Source organism: Punica granatum, chromosome 1 (assembly GCF_007655135.1).
Source record: "Punica granatum isolate Tunisia-2019 chromosome 1, ASM765513v2, whole genome shotgun sequence".
NCBI classification, from domain to species: Eukaryota; Viridiplantae; Streptophyta; class Magnoliopsida; order Myrtales; family Lythraceae; genus Punica; species Punica granatum.
The window spans coordinates 50,076,353-50,095,301 of NC_045127.1; the positions used below are offsets into that span (position 1 = coordinate 50,076,353).

At 38.1% G+C, this 18,949-nt stretch overlaps 1 protein-coding gene across 1 annotated transcript; it reads left to right on the forward strand.

Annotated features, from left to right (window-relative positions):
* The first annotated feature begins 17,428 nt into the window (after nucleotides 1-17,428).
* Nucleotides 17,429-18,949, forward strand: LOC116200806 (ethylene-responsive transcription factor ERF061-like). The gene has a single exon (XM_031531759.1). The coding sequence runs from the start codon at nucleotides 17,652-17,654 to the stop codon at nucleotides 18,531-18,533; it is 882 nt and encodes a 293-aa protein (XP_031387619.1). The 5' UTR covers nucleotides 17,429-17,651; the 3' UTR covers nucleotides 18,534-18,949.

Here is an 18,949-nt window from a genome sequence, read left to right on the forward strand (position 1 = left end):
AGTGAGGAGCTTGAAGCCACTTTTATATTGGTTGAGAAGTGGAGGCAGAGGGTAAGGTTTCCAAGTTACCTCATTTTTGCTGTAATCACGACATGCTCTTAACTTATTAATTGAAATTAATAATTCTCATTTGGCGACAACTTCCAGTCAAATTCTACTTGCATTGACAAGTAAATTATGTCCAAATGAATTGCATTTATCATACGTAACACATCTCCTGATTAGTTATAAATTTTCATTAGGAAAAAAAAAAAGAAAAAGGAAAAGCTTTCCACTTTGGAGGAGAGGAACAAAAATGGGAGAGGGAGGGGCAGAGGACAGTGTCATGTGGGCGTTTCCTGGCTGCTTACAGGATTGAGTCGGTGTTGGATTTAATGCAATTTTTCCGGATGGTAGACCAAAATAAATAATATTCTCCCCTAATAATCAAAAGAGTTTTATTTGAGAGGAAGGGGTCTTTGTATAGTAGTACAAGGTGTCGCTCGGAATCAAGAAGTCATGGATTCGATCCTCATTAGTGGGACTTACGTGTCCTTTTATTTAGTTATATTTCATTTCATTATTTTAGACCTATGTGTCTTTCTTATTACAAAAAAAAAAAAAAGAGTTCTATTTGGATATTTGCAATAAGAATACTCATATCCCTATATTGACTGTTTAAAATTTTTATTTCATTATATTAGTGCTATTGAACTTCCCACTAGTACTGTTATTTCAAGGGAGAAGCAGTTTTAGGGTACTTCCATTTGGTACATTAATCTAGTTCAAGACAACAGCTTGTAAGTTGAATCTGTGCAGAATGGGGACTTTCTTACCCGTGCGCGAGTCATTCTCATTGCAGATTTGCATAGATCTCGTGGCATTTAACTGCTGTATTGGCTCTGTTGAGTACGGATGCATTCGAGGTGAGTTCTTTCGATAGAAACAAAGATGTATTGATTTCAAAATTTAATTGCAGCAGATATTACTAGTAGCTGCCTCAGCCTATACGACAAAATCTGAACAGCATAATACTGAAGTCACTTCTGATTCATCGCCGAAAATAACCATAATTTTGGATTCTACAAATCATGAGAACCACTTAAAGAAGTGAAGGGAGACGTTCCATAATATTTCCAAATCGACAAAGATTTTTAATCGAACCAACAAGCAAAAGGCAAAGGAAAAATCCCGACCCATCTTTGTGGTAGCTGTGGGACATGGGGCCAAGTTTTTCAGGATTTTTGTTATCTTAAAGAAAGGAGAGTGACCAAGATGCAAAAGGAAGTTCGGTTGAGTTGAGGAAGCTGCGCATTTCTCTTTTTTGCTTTTTTTTTTTGTCCGATATGCACCCTCTTGATATTTAGATTATAAGTAACTCACATCGAGTCGAGATAGTCCATTAAATGATAAAATTCTTTCAACCATGAATTATTTTTATTTACAAAACTTCAATTGTATAAAAAAAAAAATAAACGCATCGAATCATTTGAATGAAACCGAATTGATCGTTTTTTCTTCTTATCTTTCACTGTTGGTTTTAGGTGTTTTTTTTTTTTTTGCACTTGCCTTGGGCAAAGCAGAAGGGAAGGTGCAAATTATGAGAGGGTGGAGTAGAGAAGAGTCAAAAAGGTCCAAAAAAGTAAGAAGTTTCTTTGGGGAATGTGTCCCCCCACTTCCCTCTCCCAAGTGTCAAAACTGCCCCTACAAAACCCTTTCTAGCAGAAGGCGCGTGTCTTTTGTTTTGGGACATTTTTTGCCGAGTCATAAATATTCGATCGAGCACAGACTCCTTTTTTCATCAGTTTTGTTTGTTTTATAATTACTTGTCTATAGATAGATGTAGCATGTATAGTAGGCCTAGGGCTCATCAATAGGTTTGACTTCTATCATATAAGTTAAATGGAGTTTAAGTTGGATTCGCACTCTCTTCAAAGTTCATGCAAATGAGCTAAAGCAAAAAAGGAATTTCAGGAGGTTTTCATAGATCAAATCAATATGTTTTACGGTTGAACAGAATTTCAGATAATCAAACTGCTTTTATCTGAATAGATCTATAGTTACTTTTAAGTAACCTTCATATGAAGTGCGTCGATCTTTTTCATGGGACAACAATACTTATCAATTAATAATTTCACATGAATGACTAACTTCTTACATAACTATATTTTCCTACCGCTGGACATGACCCAATATCATATCTTCTTCTTGAACTCATAATAAGGTTATGATAACTTGAGCTCATGTCGAATACAAAATGTTTTAGACAATATATAACTAAAGTTAATCGACGAGAACAACGCAACCATCCTTTCACGCATTTCCTTGACCGTCTCGTTCTCTTGGCGTTGATGTTTTAGACCATCTCGGAATAAGAGACCTGCAGTTCATTTCGATCGACCAGCTCGATGTGTAATAGAATATAATTTCTTTGAAAATTTGAAACAAAAAGTAATGCAACTATGTGTACCAAGAAGGACCCATGCAGCTTCCAGAAACCTATATGTGCTATATATAAATAAATAAATTATTTAAATTATACGAAATGCAGCTGCAAATTTGCTTAGATCGATCTTCATCTTATATTAGCCTGTTTTCACGGCCGAAGGGAATGAAAAAAAAACATATAAAAAAATAATTGGGTTGACCCGTTTACCTGGATCCGTGGCCCGACAAGCCAACCAGGCGCTGCACGCGACCCGAGTGGGGTTTTCAAAAATCTGTCTGGCTGGGAGAGCCACCGACTGCGGCGATGGAAACCCTTCTTGCCCGAGTCAAAGTGCATGGTCATCTCGTAATTACGGCATACAACTGTGGGTATATCCGGGAATGTAATATTTTGTTTTTTAAAAATTTTAAAATTTTTTGTTTTTACGTGAATTTCCTCGCTATGAAAGTGCGGAAAAGAACCGGACGAGGGAGGGCGCGTCGGAGATGAGGTCAAGAAGGGGCCCCACATGTCAGACACTGCTTTTGTTCCTAACCGCAATCAACGGTCTCACCGGAAAATGGGTGACGAAGAAATTTTTTCTGTAGAAAAATATTTCGCTTCATCCTTTTTCATTTACATTTTGCGCTTTACAAAAGAGCTCATTCCAACTTTTTTTTTTTTTATAACTTTAGTTTGAACCAATAAAAAGAAAATATGCTAAAATAATATTTAGGTGTTAAGGATATTACAACCTGTCTATTACATACAAAGAAGAGCGCTCTATTGTGACCGAAATGGATCCAGAATTTGAATCGAGATCCTCGATTGTTTGGGAGAAGGCAAAAGAGAGAGGGCCCATTAATTCTTGGTGACGATAGTATACACATACTAATTGACTTTACCTCTTGGGTGCTTTTGCTTTGATAACTATGATTAATTACCAAAATTATCATAACTTTGTACCATGTCAAGGGATAGTAAGGGAAAAAGGGGAGCTTTTGGGGGGGAAAAAAAAGTTGCATTTTAGTTTCCGCATTTGTAAAAGCACTTCTCACTCTCATAACCCACAATCTTAAGGAAGTCTTAAGGAAGAAATTACTGGTAACAAAAGCTAAGTACCAATAAAATTACGGCAAATCAATAATTGGACTTATAAACACATGAATAATGGGTCAAGAATTCAAAAAATCAAATAATTTTATTGGTTCTATCTCATCTCATCACTATAAAGAATGAATACTTAAGATTTTCTCGTCTTGAAGTACCGGTAATTATTAGTAGACAAGCTCTATGATCTAAACCAAGTTTTCCTTTTGAAATATTGCAACTGCATTTACATGTTCTGAGCATCAAACTGGTTTCGATTGAAGCACCAAATGCAATTTCACAAATTTTCCACAATTTATAATTATTACTTTTCTTCAATTCCCTATCATATTAGCTTTTCTAATTTATCGTGGTTTGCTTATTTTATATTTCATTTCCAAATTCGTGGTGTGCACTTTTAACTGATGTGACCAGATTCTAATTAATGGGGGTTCTATACATATATTTAATGAGCAGCGCCCCCCCCCCCCCCCCCCCCCCCCCCCCAAAAAAACAAAAGAGATCAGAAATGGATCTCCATCGTACGTATGATAGATTTGGGGGCCGCCCACTGTAGATTAGCTGCAAATGTACCATAAATATGTTTGGTGCACAGCAGGAATAATAATGCATTGGCACCCCCATCTACTCCTCTTTAATTTGTTTTCTTTTTCTTTAAAAAATTTTTTCAAGGAAAAAGAAGAAGAAAAAGGATGAGGTGCTTTGGTTTTGGAAAGGAGGCGCGTACATAAAGTAATGTCTTTTGGGGCTGTCCAGTGAGAAAAGTGAATGAAATGTCTCTATCCCATTCATCATTCTACCATGATAATTTGTCAATGGTGATAAACATGACAAATCATGGAATGCCAACCCATGGGAAGTTTCCCTTGTTAGATATTATATAAATAAATCATATAATATTTTAATTATATAATAAATGCAAAATATAATCTAATACATATATGCGACGATCTTGTTGCCTTGAGCCTTTGAGCTTAAAAGTTCCTCTTGAGGTTTGTTTTCACACTAGGAGAGGCTGCTCACAACTAGGGCACTATCAACACATAACCTAAACCTAGGGCTTTCACACTTGTTACACCATAAGTCCTTATTTCGCACCCTCATCCATGTGATTTGGACGAACTTTTATCGGGTAATGATTTGGAAGCATCAAGTGTTTCGTAGCGCGGGTGTGAAATAGAAAATCTCCATAGTTCAAAATTCTGTAATATTAGCGCAAGATTTTTCAGTTTCCCCTAACTTAGTTTATCGTAGTATATAGTCAGGCATATTCATTAATTGTACTTACTTATCATTTTACATAATAGAAATTATTCTGTATAGTGCCATTGACTTTTTAGAGGATTTGCGTTTAACTTCTTAAGAAATAATTTTCACGTCCTTTGTTTCTGATTCGCTATCTGCAACATGCCTAAGGCCTTCTTTTAAAAACATAGAAAATCATTTTACATGATTCAAAATAAATGTTTGCTATTTATTCAAGAAGGTGAGGATATATCCTACGCATCGGAAAATAAGTTAGAAGTATCTGCAAGGAGTAAAATACTAAGGTGATCTATTTAATTCGAATTGTACAAGACATATCAAGTTCGACTGTAGTTTTGTTTGTATGCCTGATCTGTGTTCAATTATTAGACTTAAATAAGTAATAAAATTACACCGTGGTGTATATACGCTTTTAAATTGACTAACTTCTTTGAGGACATACATTTGTTTTTCATGGTGGAATCATCTGACAGTTGATATATATATATATATATATATGCGTATATATAAGATATCTATTTCACTGCAAGTTGGTTAATTAACGGGTTGCTTCTCTTGGCAGATTTGCCGCCTAAATTCAACTTTCTAGCAAGGTTGCAGCATTAATGTGCACACTCTGTTCTGACTGATTATAATTATACGCTTGTTTGGTTTTGACTCATTCCCATTTTAGAAAATACTTTTTTTTTTAATTTTTGGACAAATTTCAAGGTGGTTAATGTTGACAAATAGGAAATCTTTTGCATTTGGAAATTAAAGAACTGCAAGATGATTCCTTTTCTCTCCTTTTTTTTTAACTTTGTTTAATTAAATTATTTCTGGTTGTATCTAATGAATTATAAGGCATCTTCATTGCAGATATGCCATCTTTGTTTTCTACCTGTGCGAATTAAGTTAACTACATGCGTTGTCGCTGGCTTCATTTTATTAACTACTTGTCGTTTTGTGTGGTTTTCATGCTGTGACATTGCTTCTAGTAATAGGAGTCTTACACACATTGGAACAGGTTATAATCATTGGAGTCAACTTTTGCTATTCATGACTTTTGAGGAACTCAAAATGTTTTTAATTTCGAGTCGAGAATGAGCGCCCTACTTTATCTATTGTTCGTACACTGATTCGGAGCTTGTGTTAGAAAGCTGTACGGTTGATTGAACACTTTCATGCTTGTGGGTCCTAGGATAAATTTTTCTGAGATTTACAGGTTGTCCGTCTCGTTGTCTAGACAAGTTAATAATTATATTTAGCTGGATCTCCCAGACCTTCCGATTTTCGAATTGACGCGGAGACACACCAAATGCACAATGTAAAGAGAAACAAGACATCGTCCTTCCTTCTACAAGCCTTTGTCTCCTACATAGATCTAGCCTCGACAATGATATTCAATTTCAGTCACTAGGAATTCTTAACCTCATAGAATTATAGTCATAAGTCAATAGTATCAATCCAACTGCATATTTTCATCGTCATGATTAATTTCTTTCTCATAAGCATTTAAAAAAAAATGGAGTGTCACCGTTATATTAAAATAAAAATATAGGAAGTGTCACCAACGTAAATTGGTTCAGGCAGTTCAGCGTTTATTTCGCTTTTGTAGGACCTCGGGTTTGAGTCCTTCGTGAATGCAGAAAATTCACTTCGGAAAAGTTTTACCCCTTAGTGGACCAACCTAAATAAGAAGTGTCGGTGGTATTTACTCTGCATATATATTGTTTACTCGATCCATTTCTGACCTTACATCCATAGTTTATAGTTACCATGTCCGTACGCAAGAAAGGCAAGAGAGAACATAGCAAAATGATTTTGTTCTTGTTCATGCGTAGAGCAAAGGAATGAAATAGGGAGACTTGGGGGCCAATGGACGCACGTGCAATGACAATCCATCATATGGAAGGGGACACATGGCCCCTAGCAAGATATCATGTGATATCATGCACGTTCCCTTCTTCCGGCCCATATCAGATGGATCCATCCAATGGTGGGGTTGCTCATAAATGAATTGCATAAATTGTTAATGTCAACAATGTAATCTCACGAACCTGTCACAATAGCTGCCGACGTATATATGTACGTAAATACGGAGATGCTACTTTACTTTACACATTATCAGAGTACATAATCGATTGAGTTTCCACACATACATTCAGCTTGAATCCGATTGATTCCAGCGCGGGAGTCGTGTAACATCAATATGTCAGTTCAGATGAAGCGATTTGGAAAATATATCATTCCATATAGCCCGACAATCAAATCAACAGCAATGACAATTCTAAAAGAAATAGATTGCAACATTGAAAGGATATGAATTATGGACTTTTTAAATTTGGAGCCATCCATCATAATGAATATTATTTAAGGAATGGCAATGAAATCACGGCTCCTTAGCTGGGTCTCCTCTGTCCTGTCATATTGCAATGCACATAAATACGTGGACAACTCATATGTGTGCTTGAATTGAGGTTATCTGCCTCCGGCAACAACCTCGTCCAGAGCCGCGCCAGTGGTTGTGACTTTGAAACATGAATCGTTATTCTGATACAACATACGACCACAATTTGCACGAGAAACTAACGGTGTTAGCATTCGGGGGAAAATTGAAATCAACCCTTGATTTTATTATATTTATGATTTAGAATTGTTGGTAGTCTTCTAATAACAAATATCTATGGGCGTATCATGAAAGAGGGGCCATACATGTTTTGACGTAGGGAGCCAATCACGGAGGAATTTGTTAGTGGGAATTTGCTTTAGTTCTTTCTTTATATTAATTAAGTCCATCTTTAAAGTTTGAAGAGTAATCTCCAAAGAGACTGGTCCAATTTTTTGTATATACATATAATACATATATATGATAATGTGTATGGACCAGCTTGTAACCACTACTATGATATGATAAATAGATTAGAGGAGACAAAAGCCAAAAGTTAATTTGTCCTCCTTCCCTATCAAACCGCAAGAAAGGCTCCTATTATCTTCTCCACTTCGTTTTGTTTCCGTGATTGCAGTTCCCATATATACGCTTTTGTGGGTGAAGATATATGCACTTTTTTTTTTCAATTCAAAAGATGATGTACTCACATGCGGATGGACACGATAAAATATAAACACATATATATATATATATGTATATTCATGAGTAAAAGGAGGATCAATTATGAGAAAATGGGTGTAGTATAGTATCATACATTCTCGTTTGATAAATTAAGATTATAAATTTGATTTTGGTACGGTGATGAGACTACCAACAGTTCCTTTATTGAATTTTTTATTTCTTTATATTACGTCTATAGATCTTCCTTGTAATAGAGAAAAAAAAGGACAAGTGACTTTTTCATTATGTAGTAATGAAGTTTAAGAATAATAATCTCTCTCTGAGAAGTTACATCTGATCTCTGTTGTCTTTCCACAGCCGATCTCCCATTTCTCTCACTCCATGTATAACCACACTAGAGAGATATAAATCCTAAATTAAATCAAGTCGATGAATGTTGATTAATTGGCTTCTGATGCATATTATACCATTACCCGAGATATGATTCAAATATATATAAAAGACTTTATTATATACTAAAGAAAAGGAAGTAAAGAGAGTATTATTCTATACCCACAAAAAAAAAAGAGAGAGAGAGAGTATTATTATGTACGGAAATTATCTTTTTGAAATTTAAACTTGAATCAATGGTGTAGTGGTCAAACATTCATATAAGACTTTAGCAATTAATGATTGGTTAGTTTTTTTTTTTTAAATGGTTTTCCTTTGATTGGTATCTTAAGACAATCTACCACCTCGTGAAACTTACAACTCGGTGGAACTCAATACGATATCGATTGGTTTCGCAGTTTCTCGTCCGAACCTCGTTCTTCCCAATTAAATCGTATTACTCAGGCAGCATAGATGATTAATTAATAATGATTTTGGATTAATCAGTGCAAAGGTAAACGTGGGGCAGCTGTATTTTCCTGGCTGGTAGCATTTTGGCAATGAAAGGCAGGCCATACCACACCGCTAATTCAAAGTAGCTGATGGGCGTAACCAAATCCAGCCACGTGCTAGAGGGCACCAATACCACGAGCTGAAGTGAGTGGGCTCGGTAGATCCCTTCATGTGGGCCCAGGCCCAGGACCTGGGCCCATTACCGCAGAGATGCGGCCCCTTAGACAGAGATTACATTTCGCAAGTTCAATTCGCCAAGTGCGATGGGCTGAGACGCGTGTGGAGCCCTCGGACTTTGGCGGGAGGTTGATTTGGCCACTAATGACCCTCATTCAGGTTGCGTTTGGTGTTGAATTACTCTACTCCATTCTTCTGTTAATTTAACAATATAATCATTACTTTTATATCATTTTCTTCCATTTAATAATAAATTCTCTCATATAATTTTTTTTAACCAATATTATAATTAATTTTTTAATAATAAATTTCCCCATCAACTCTTTTTTATAAGTAAAATATTTATCATCCCCCGTCAATTTTTACATCCATATATATATATATATATATTATCTTTTTAATAATAAATTTTCTCATCCACCTTTTTTTTTTGGACAAGTAAAATATTTATTATCCCCAGTTGTCCCCCACAATTTTTTTCTTTTGGTAAAAAATTACTACACTTAATCACGAAACAAGACGTGGTTGGCAAATAGTATTGTTGATGCCATAAACGGGATCAGCTGATGTCCGAACGAGTATTTGCATCTCATGGCCGCACCGGATCAAATCTTTCCCTACCGTCGACGAGTAGTTGCAAGTGGGCCCGTGATCTCCACTAAGATCGCCATCTACAGTGATACGGTACATCACCAGATTCAGACGCGGGGACACGTGTACAGCCGTAAAGCAGAGTCATGTGAAATCCTCGACGGGCCCGAAAACATGGTGGGGACCACCACGTGAAAGTTCCGGTGAAAATCCCCCGTCGTCAGAACGACGAACCGACACGTCGTTCATGGCTCATGCTACGTTGGCCTTTGGCTATAGAATTATGGGAAAGAATTATTTTTATAAAATATGAGGATAAATTATTGTTATTATTATTCGGGGAAATGGGATGGATATGGAAGGCAAAAAACGACAAAAGGAGAAGAGTAGAAGAGCGGACTAGAAGGCATCAAGAGGGACAGATCTGTACAATTGCTGAGATCAATTCAGTTAGGCCACGTATGGCATTTAGACGGGAGAATGAAATGAAATTGCCATACAACGTCTATTTGGTGCATTGATTTAAGATTTCATTATATCCCATTCTCATTCTATAATACTAATAATATTAGAATGCGTTTGGTTCATGGTTCAGGTAAAAGGAGTGAAATAGGAAGGAATGGAATAATACAAGATTCTTCATTCGGAACATGTTCCCTTTCTTGATTCAAGTAAGGATATAGTTTGTTTTGTCAGGCAAGAGATTGGTTCGAGTTGATTTTGTGCCATCTGCATTACTCCATCAATGCAATAGATATGCATAAACTGCAAGTAAGCATGCAAGACAAGTACAAAATGGTGACATGTTTATGTCCGACCAATTTCATGCCATGTTTAGTATCATAACAACGTTTCATTGAATCCGATCGCAATGCCGTTTCCATTCCACATCGTAGTCGCCACTCAAGACCAATTGACCAGTGCAAAATGTCATGGCAAATGACTACACAACTATAACTAGTATTATTCATCCAAAAAAAAAAAAACTATAAGTAGTATCGAATTGCCATCCACTTTGTGTTTGAGTGGTATCATCCATTGTGGGGAGTGAGTAGTCCATACATAGATCATCCTGCCAATGGGCCCAGAAATGGGCTCAATTTCAAAAAGGCCCATTATACGAGCTTTAATTAGAAAAGGCCCATAAAAATCATCTGCAATATGTTCTCGGTTCAAGGGCGGGGTTGGGTCGGGCCAATCGATTGGTTTGAGTGGCTTCAGTTTTTTCTTTTTCCCCCTCCCCAATTCAAGAATACCCATGGGCCACTCCTGGGCCATTGCGCTGCCTTGCCCTAGTCCTCGACCTCATGGGAGTTTAGTTATCAACGAGGACCCAAGGCCCAACTGAATACTGCTAGGCCCATGGATTGGCCCATCAACGGCAAGTCCCCTGCCTTAGCCCAACTGAACCCCCAAGAGTCCACTGGCACTGATTAAAGGTGTATGTTGAAATGGGTTCAAAATAATATATCGATTGAACCTATATGTGTAGAAAAAGAAATTCTCGATCTAAACCAAAGAATTTGGAGGAATTATACCACTCTTCCTGCGAGTCTTCAACGAGCAGAAATCTCGATCTAAGCGGAAGAATTTGGAGGAGCAACACTTTTCCTGCGGGTCTCCTCCAGCCCTTTGGCGTCGAGATCCATCCATCGAAACAAGTCACTGAAGTGCTTAATAGCATGGGACTGATGACTTTATTTACATTTATCTAAATAGATTAAATGGACGTTTACAGATTTAATAAAATTTTATGTGTCACTCACATTCAAGTAAAACTAAGATGTATAGGTTTCTATTGATTATTGTGGAATCCCCGGACTCATATATTTTCTGTTATCTGGTCGTTTATTAGGCTGGCCAATGAGTTTATAATAGCCGAGAAAGGAAAAAGTTCTTGCAATTGCAAAGCAGCGACATTTCAACAAAAAGTATTGGTTGAGTGGTAAACAACTTTAATCCCATAATGAGTAGAACACATGTTCGAATTTTGGAAAGTGCACTTGTTGGGATGATGAATAATTTTTAATACTCTATCTCCCGAATTGCGAGAGTAATATCCCATAATTTTATTCACCGAAAAAGTGGGGACATTTCATTTTTCAGATGCATGTGTGATAAGACCAAATCCAACAGGTCATGTGCTACCCCATCCCCCAGCATTTCTGGTGGGGTAGAAGCATGACTTTCTCTTCATATATATGTATGTACACAAGCAATAAGGGGCACATGAGGAGGATTGGTCCGAATTGGACTTGTGGTCGGAGTTCGTCATGTCCTTACGTGTTATAGAGCAACTCGATGATTTATAAGCTAAATTAGCATAGTATGAAACATCGTATGATTTTCCATGGCCTGTGTTATATTAATTGAGGCTTTCCGAATTTGGTTTGTAAGTATGAATCAACGTTATTAGTACGTACCGATCGATATCTCCCTGTCAATTTTTCCATCATTCCCAAGCTTATTTTGATTGTGACAGGACAGAATTTTTAGGTGTAAATTATTGCTCTGTTGTTACTAATTTCGATCACCGATCAAGGCTCTGTTGACTTCTTCCACGCATAATTGTGCGCCAAAAGGTCACAAGAGATTCAAAAGCAGCGTCAAAAGGTCAAGCAGGCCATGGATCAATTGTCAAACCGACCAAATAGACCCTCCTTCCTTGGAGAAAATGAACTGGAAATGGAATCTCCACCGACGGTGCCGGCAGACGGCTTTTTCGTAAGGGAACGGCATATGGAAACTTCTGGCTCTCGAGCTTTTCCACACCCCGGTCTCTCTCGTGATCGGTCTAAGCGATAACCTTATTTCTCAAAAGGAAAAAAATGCTTTTATCATCTTGTTGGCCCTTAGTATGTGAGACTGTACATTTGCTTGATCGAGCAAGCAGGAAATAATGCCTTCAAACAAACTGAAACAGCCAGGAATTGGTTACATTCCTTCTCCACGGCGCAAGGGAGTATCGCATTTCTCGAATTTCCAAACCGATAAGATGAATGTCGATTCGACTGCTGTGGGTGGACGATATGCTTACGGATGGATGATCATCAGCACAAACAATGCTCTCCCATCTGCTGGTGTGGCCCCACTCACACCGCCCTACCCTTTTGATATAGAAAAGGCCCGCGGTAGGCTTTGCCAATTCGGGCCCCAAAATCAGTCGATGCGCCCCGCCGCCGTGTGCCATAACTTTACAACATGGCGTATAATCAGAAACGGCGTCGTCGCATTGACCTCTTCAACGGTCCAGATCTGACTAGTTGGGTGGTGTGAAGTGGGGCCCACGGTTCAGAAACAGACCAGACGGGGACCATACACTCCTAGGAAAACTGGCAGTCGGTGGCGAGCGTAGCACTGTGGCGGTGGGGACCAGCAAAGGTGCAGATGCTGCCAAAATACAACTTTTTGCGTAAGTCAATCTCTCTATTTTTTAATAAAAAGAACGAAAGGTCCCAACTTGTCCCACCAAATTACGACTCTATGACTCAATTCTTATCACAAAAATTATCCTTCGCAGATGCCTCTAGATAATAATAATAATATGCATGTGTAAATAGTTGTAGCTCCTTCGTATTTATCCAAATGCCCCTTCTCTCGATTCACTGTCACAAATTTTTTCTCGCAACGCAATCATTGATTTATTGCTAGTAGGATGGATGACTTGACACAGCGAAAATGAATGAAAATGGAAAAATCATACGTGTTAGTGGCTACTTAGATATGCAGTCGAGGATTTTGTGCCCTCATTAGTTATTTGTCAATATATATCCTTGTGCAATTAATATATAGTAGAATATGAACTTTTTAATGGGTATATTGTTAAATTAACAGCGATCTCCATAACCTCGGGTATAATCCGAAAAGGCCTTTCCTATTATTGTTTTTTTTTTGGGTTACAAGGGAAGTCTATGACCTAATAAAGATAGGATAAATGAAACTAAAAAGATAAGTGAATTTTCTAAGAGGTATTATGAGAGATCGAGTATTAAAGATTATTCTCTATTTATCAAAGAGGCTATAGCGCAACATCGCACGCCCTCGCATGTTGACCTAGAATTTACAAGTTCGATATCTAGTGAGACTATCTGCGTCCCTTTATTTTTCGATCCGTAAGCTTTGCTCTTCTTATTAAAACTTCATATCGAAATAGGACCCATTCAATTGGGTTATAAGGAAAAGATGGTACATAGACCCAACCAAAAACAAAGGTTTTCACAGAGCGTCAATGACATCATGTCAAATAAAAACATTATGCAAATAGTCATACTGTAATACACCCCAATTTGAAAGCAGTTTTTTGTGTTGCGATGAAATGACCTTCTTCTTAAGATCCTTAATTCCACAAAGTTTTAATTCCCTTAAGATTTCTCTTACATTATATTAGGCCTCGGGCCCCTTTGTAATCGAAAAAAAAGAGATTATTCTCCCTCTAAACAAGTGCCATTTTTAGGATTTGAACTGGTATTTTTCTCCTTATAAGAGCTGAAACTATTCATTATTTAAGTTGTTGATAAAATCTCTAGTTCAAGTTTATAGTGAGTGCTATTGCACGACTACTCCCCACACTGTAGTCTATTCTTGAAATTTACATGGAATGTCCTGTGAAAAGAGAATTGAGGTTATAATGAGAAAGGGATCCAAAAACAAAGCAAGTGAAAAATATCAAAATCATGAGGACAAGAAGATACGGGATACAGAGCAATATATTGGGGATTTTGACTTGTGAAGGAAGATGGGTAGGTTTATTCACATGGCAACAAGAAAGGCCTTTTCACCTCCTTATTTCTTTTTTACGTGAATTATTTGATATCTAAAAATTCAATACTCTCTGACTAATCAAGATTCAAATTAAGTGGACTTATTAAATGATAAAACTCTTTTAATCGTTAATTTTTTTTCATTTAGAAGAGTTGACTTTAAAATCTTATTTACTCACCCAACCAATCCATACGTTGATTCTTTGTTATTATGATATAAAAAGCTGAATATAGATGAGTGTATGTGTGTCGTCTCACGGGTTTCCTCCTTTCTTTTACTTCTCTCCTGTCAAAGTTAAAAAATACCTTTTCAGTGCCCGACCTTTTCGACTTTAATGCACCTTCCCAATGTGTTGGCCCCACTTGAATGTAAAGCGCCTTTTCGATTTTTTCTTTTTTTTTTGGTGAAAAAGTGCCTTTTCGATTTGATGAAGAAAAGGTCTCCACTCGCATTCAGTCAATCAATACTTGATTTAATTGCTCGGTCTAAATTACTTCATTATTCCCTGTATCCGCCATCACAGAAAATTTCACCCAAATGCATGCTAATAAGGAGAGGCATTCCAATATGTTAAAATAAGTCGAAATAGGAGGAACCTTATAATATACGGGATCTTACAGCGATATGCGATTATACTATTACAATTCGTTAGATAACAATCGCCTTTAATTTCTGATGACTCCTCCCATCGAAAGGGTAGGCAAAATTGTGCTTCGATTTTCCTTTTGACCCATGTGGAATACCATATGAAATGAGGCATTTTGGTTTGAGGGAAGAACCAGAACAATCACTCTTGATAAAAATTCTTCTCAGTGCTACTGGCATGACTGCACAAGAGATGATTATGCACTTGAAGATTATATTTTCGGTTGATCAGGATAGCTACTTCAATGTTAATTAGGTGTTAGATCAGACAATTTGAGATATTTAATATATCGACAATATCCAAAGAATTTGTGCATGTGCTTTTCGAAATTTTGGCCTCTATAACTGACATCAAGGGTAGATTAACTTCACCTTCTTCCATATATATGGTTGGGCTTGTAAACGTTGGCAGTCTTGTCTGCACAAATTTGTGTGATGCATTGATGAAGGATAAAAATAGCAGGGACATGAAGCTTTGCGAGGGAATAGTTAAACATGTTATAAGCATGTCTCCCTGAGCAAACAAATGAGAAAAAACTGAAACTATAAGATCAATACATGAAGATATCATATACTCTTTAGAACTAACGAAGGAACTCATGAGAAATAGTTAAACATATATTACACGCATGTCTACCCGAGAAAACAAATGAGAAAAAACTGAAACTATAAGATCGATACATGAAGATATCAGATACTCTTTAGAACTAATGATAGAGGATTTCTACATGATGTGTGCAAAGTACTTTCAGTCCCTGAATAATCGCGGGCCTCGTGGCTGAAGAAAGTCCATTCAATAAGCACTGTTATCTTAATGTGTCATTAGAGAGAATATTTGAGGTGACTGGTATAGCTCCATCACGCAGGACTTTGGACGAAATAATTGAGCTGAAAGACAAATCGAAATGGCATGCTATAAGTGGCAGAAAACTGAGCTTAAACAAGGAAATAACCGATCAAAGTCTATGTAGTACAGTGGAACACGCATTCGTCTGATAACCAAGATGTCGCGAGTTTAATACTCATATATAATTACTTGTGTTCCTTTAATAAATATTTAAAAATTTTATTTTATTGTACTAGGTCTCCCGTATAACCGATAAAGTAGGGAGTACTCTTAATGACTAATTTAACGGATACGAGCTTAATCATAAAGGGTTGATTTCAGGAAAGGCAATTTCTTCAATATATAAATACGACACGAGACAGAACCAAAAGTTAAAGTGGGATTTTGGAGGTACGCGTGTCGACTTGGAATTAATTGCTCAACAGAAAAACTTTTTACAGAACAAAGAACGATGATGAGTGTCTGACCTTCCCAAGCAAATAATTCGTAAAGTAGCTTTTAAGGGTGTGCGTTCGTAAAGGCAGGGCCCCACACGGAGTCCACAATCAGACAGTCCAGTCCAAAATAATTGTGTGGAGTTAAAAAGATTTACCACGAAACGAAGACAAACACCCAAGTCGACGGCAAGTCGACAGCTGTTTGCGAATTTTACCTTTTTGTCCCTCTCTCCTTTGTCATTCCAGGTCTCCTCCTCTACATTTGCAAATACAAGGTTGGATTTGGAAAGCTTACAAGAGATGGATCGATGCCAAAAGAAAAAAGATCAATCTATATGTAGCACGTGAGTGTGAACAAGTAACTTATCGAGCCTCGAATCAAACCTGCCTCCACCAATCGCCATTATTTTTAGAGATTTCGAAAAAATGAGGCTGTTAAACATAAAAGTTTTGCAGGATTAGGTCGAGAAATTTGGACAGCCACTCCACTATGTGCTGATCACTAGCACGTGCAAGGTACCGACCCCTAGATCAGATCGAAAGGCCTAGCATGATTTGAGAAGTGCTACTTCGGTTTGGATAGACTTCATTCAAGAGTGATTGACACTCCTCATATCGATAAGAAAACAAGTGCGACTGAGAACTGGTTGATGCAAATTTTCAATTGAACCATCTGATATAAATGATCTCTTTATATAGACAATTGTAACTGTTGGGTGATATTAAAAGAAAAAAAGTCAAGAGTTGATTATAATGGACGTATAACTATGAAGATTGGGACTGATTGAATACGTTTCGGTGAAAGGTTGATTTTATACGGAAGAGAATCACTCGATGCTTAGGTTAAGAAAGATTTTTCCACGGAATTACCACTTGGTGTAGGTCATGTTGAACTACTTGATTACATTAGTTCTTTTAATGATAGTCAAAAGTCTATATATTAAGTTCTTCTATTCAGACTTTTACATTACCATCTCTGAATCAAAATCATGTCACACGAGTGCCGTAAACTAGCATGGTATGCCATTTTCACGATGAGTTCACATTCTAAAAGGAGATTTTATGGAGTGGGAAAATGGAAGTCGGTAAAAGACGTCCATACATTTTCCCATCCATGAGCCAAGAGGGTAAATAAGTCATTCCAGGTGGTTCTTGGAGGGAAAGGGTCAGAGCTTTAGGCCATGAACTCAAGAGAGGTCTTCTCGTTGTGAAAACAGCTCTGCTCTTCATTTACTGCTATAAATACATGAAGCCAAACTCTGCATCCCCAAAATTCACTCACTCCTCCCCCCCAAACATTTCTGCCAATTTCCCAATTTTCAATTCCTTCAGCTTCTGAAGATCATCTTCTCTCTCTCTCTCTCTCTCTCTCTCTCTGCCATTTGTTTGGAGGGAAAGGGCTGGTTTTTATTGCCCCTGTTCCTCCCATTCTTTCCTCTGTTTTACTCTGCAATTCCTCTGTTTTTTCGTTCAACTATGGAGACGGCGCAGCAATATCCGATCCCGTTCTCGTATCATGACGCCATCGACATCCAGTCATCACTCTCGCAGCTCATACTAAACAGCGGTGCCAGCCCATTAGATTCGATCTTCTCGTTCTGTGACCCGGCGCCCCAGATCATGGCAAGCCCGAGCCCGGAGTCCTTAGGCTCCTCTGTTTACCTTCGGCAGCGGGAAATCCTTGACAAATTCTCTGAGGAAACGCGATTGAGAAACCCCAGAGATGGGACGAAGATCACTGCAGCGGCTGCTCAGATTCACAGCGATGACGGCGGCCGCGGCAGCAGCCTCAAGAAGAAGCTGTACAGGGGAGTGAGGCAAAGGCACTGGGGAAAATGGGTGGCCGAGATCAGGCTGCCCCAGAACAGGATGAGGGTCTGGTTGGGTACCTACGACTCCGCCGAAGCAGCTGCCTATGCCTACGACAGGGCGGCCTACAAGCTCCGAGGAGAGTACGCCCGCCTCAACTTCCCGAACCTCAAAGACCCGAGCAAGTTGGGCTTTGGGGATTCCTCGAGGCTTAACTCCCTCAAGGCCGCAGTCGACGCGAAGATCCAAGCCATCTGTCAGAAGGTGAGGAGGGACAAGGCCAAGAAAGGCTCGAAGAAAAACGAAAAGAAGACTGACTCCCCTCCTTCGACTTCGAGCTCGCCCTCGTCTTGCCCATTGCAGTCCGAGAGCAATCAGGCGGTCTTAGAGGAGGACGAGATGTGGAAGTGCGCTAGTTCCCTGCCTTCAGCAGCCTCATCGGTGGATTCCGCCATCGGGTTCCCGGAGGAATCGGAATTCGAGGTCTATTCCCTCTCCAAAATGCCGTCCTTCGATCCCGACCTGATATGGGAAATTCTGGCTAATTAATTAGTTAGTATGAATTTGATTAGGCAAGGAACCTCTCAGGAGTTTTGCTCATTATTAGTTTTCTTTTTCTGAGTGAACCACGGAAATAATCCAGTCGAGCCACATCGACCCACTGAGGGGAAAAGCTCTCACAGCGTACATTTTCTGCATTCACAAGTACTCGAAATCGAGACTTTATTTAACTGGAACAAACGCTGAATCGCTTGAACCAATCGACTTTAGTTGCTAATTATTAGTTTAAAATGTAAATTTTAGCTCTTTTTTTTTTCCCCTAGTTTTTTTTGGGGTTAAATTAGTTCTTCTTTTCTTCTTTAATTGGATAGGTATCGGAGAGCTTTTCCATGCAGTTTATTGATGATGTCGGCGAAAATTGCCATTTTGGTCCTTTTCCTCAACTAATATTTGTTCTATAATTA

What these genes read in the sequence shown, in the direction of transcription:
- LOC116200806 (XM_031531759.1), top strand. Translation starts at nt 17,652, where the DNA reads ATGGAGACGGCGCAGCAATATCCGATCCCGTTCTCGTATCATGACGCC.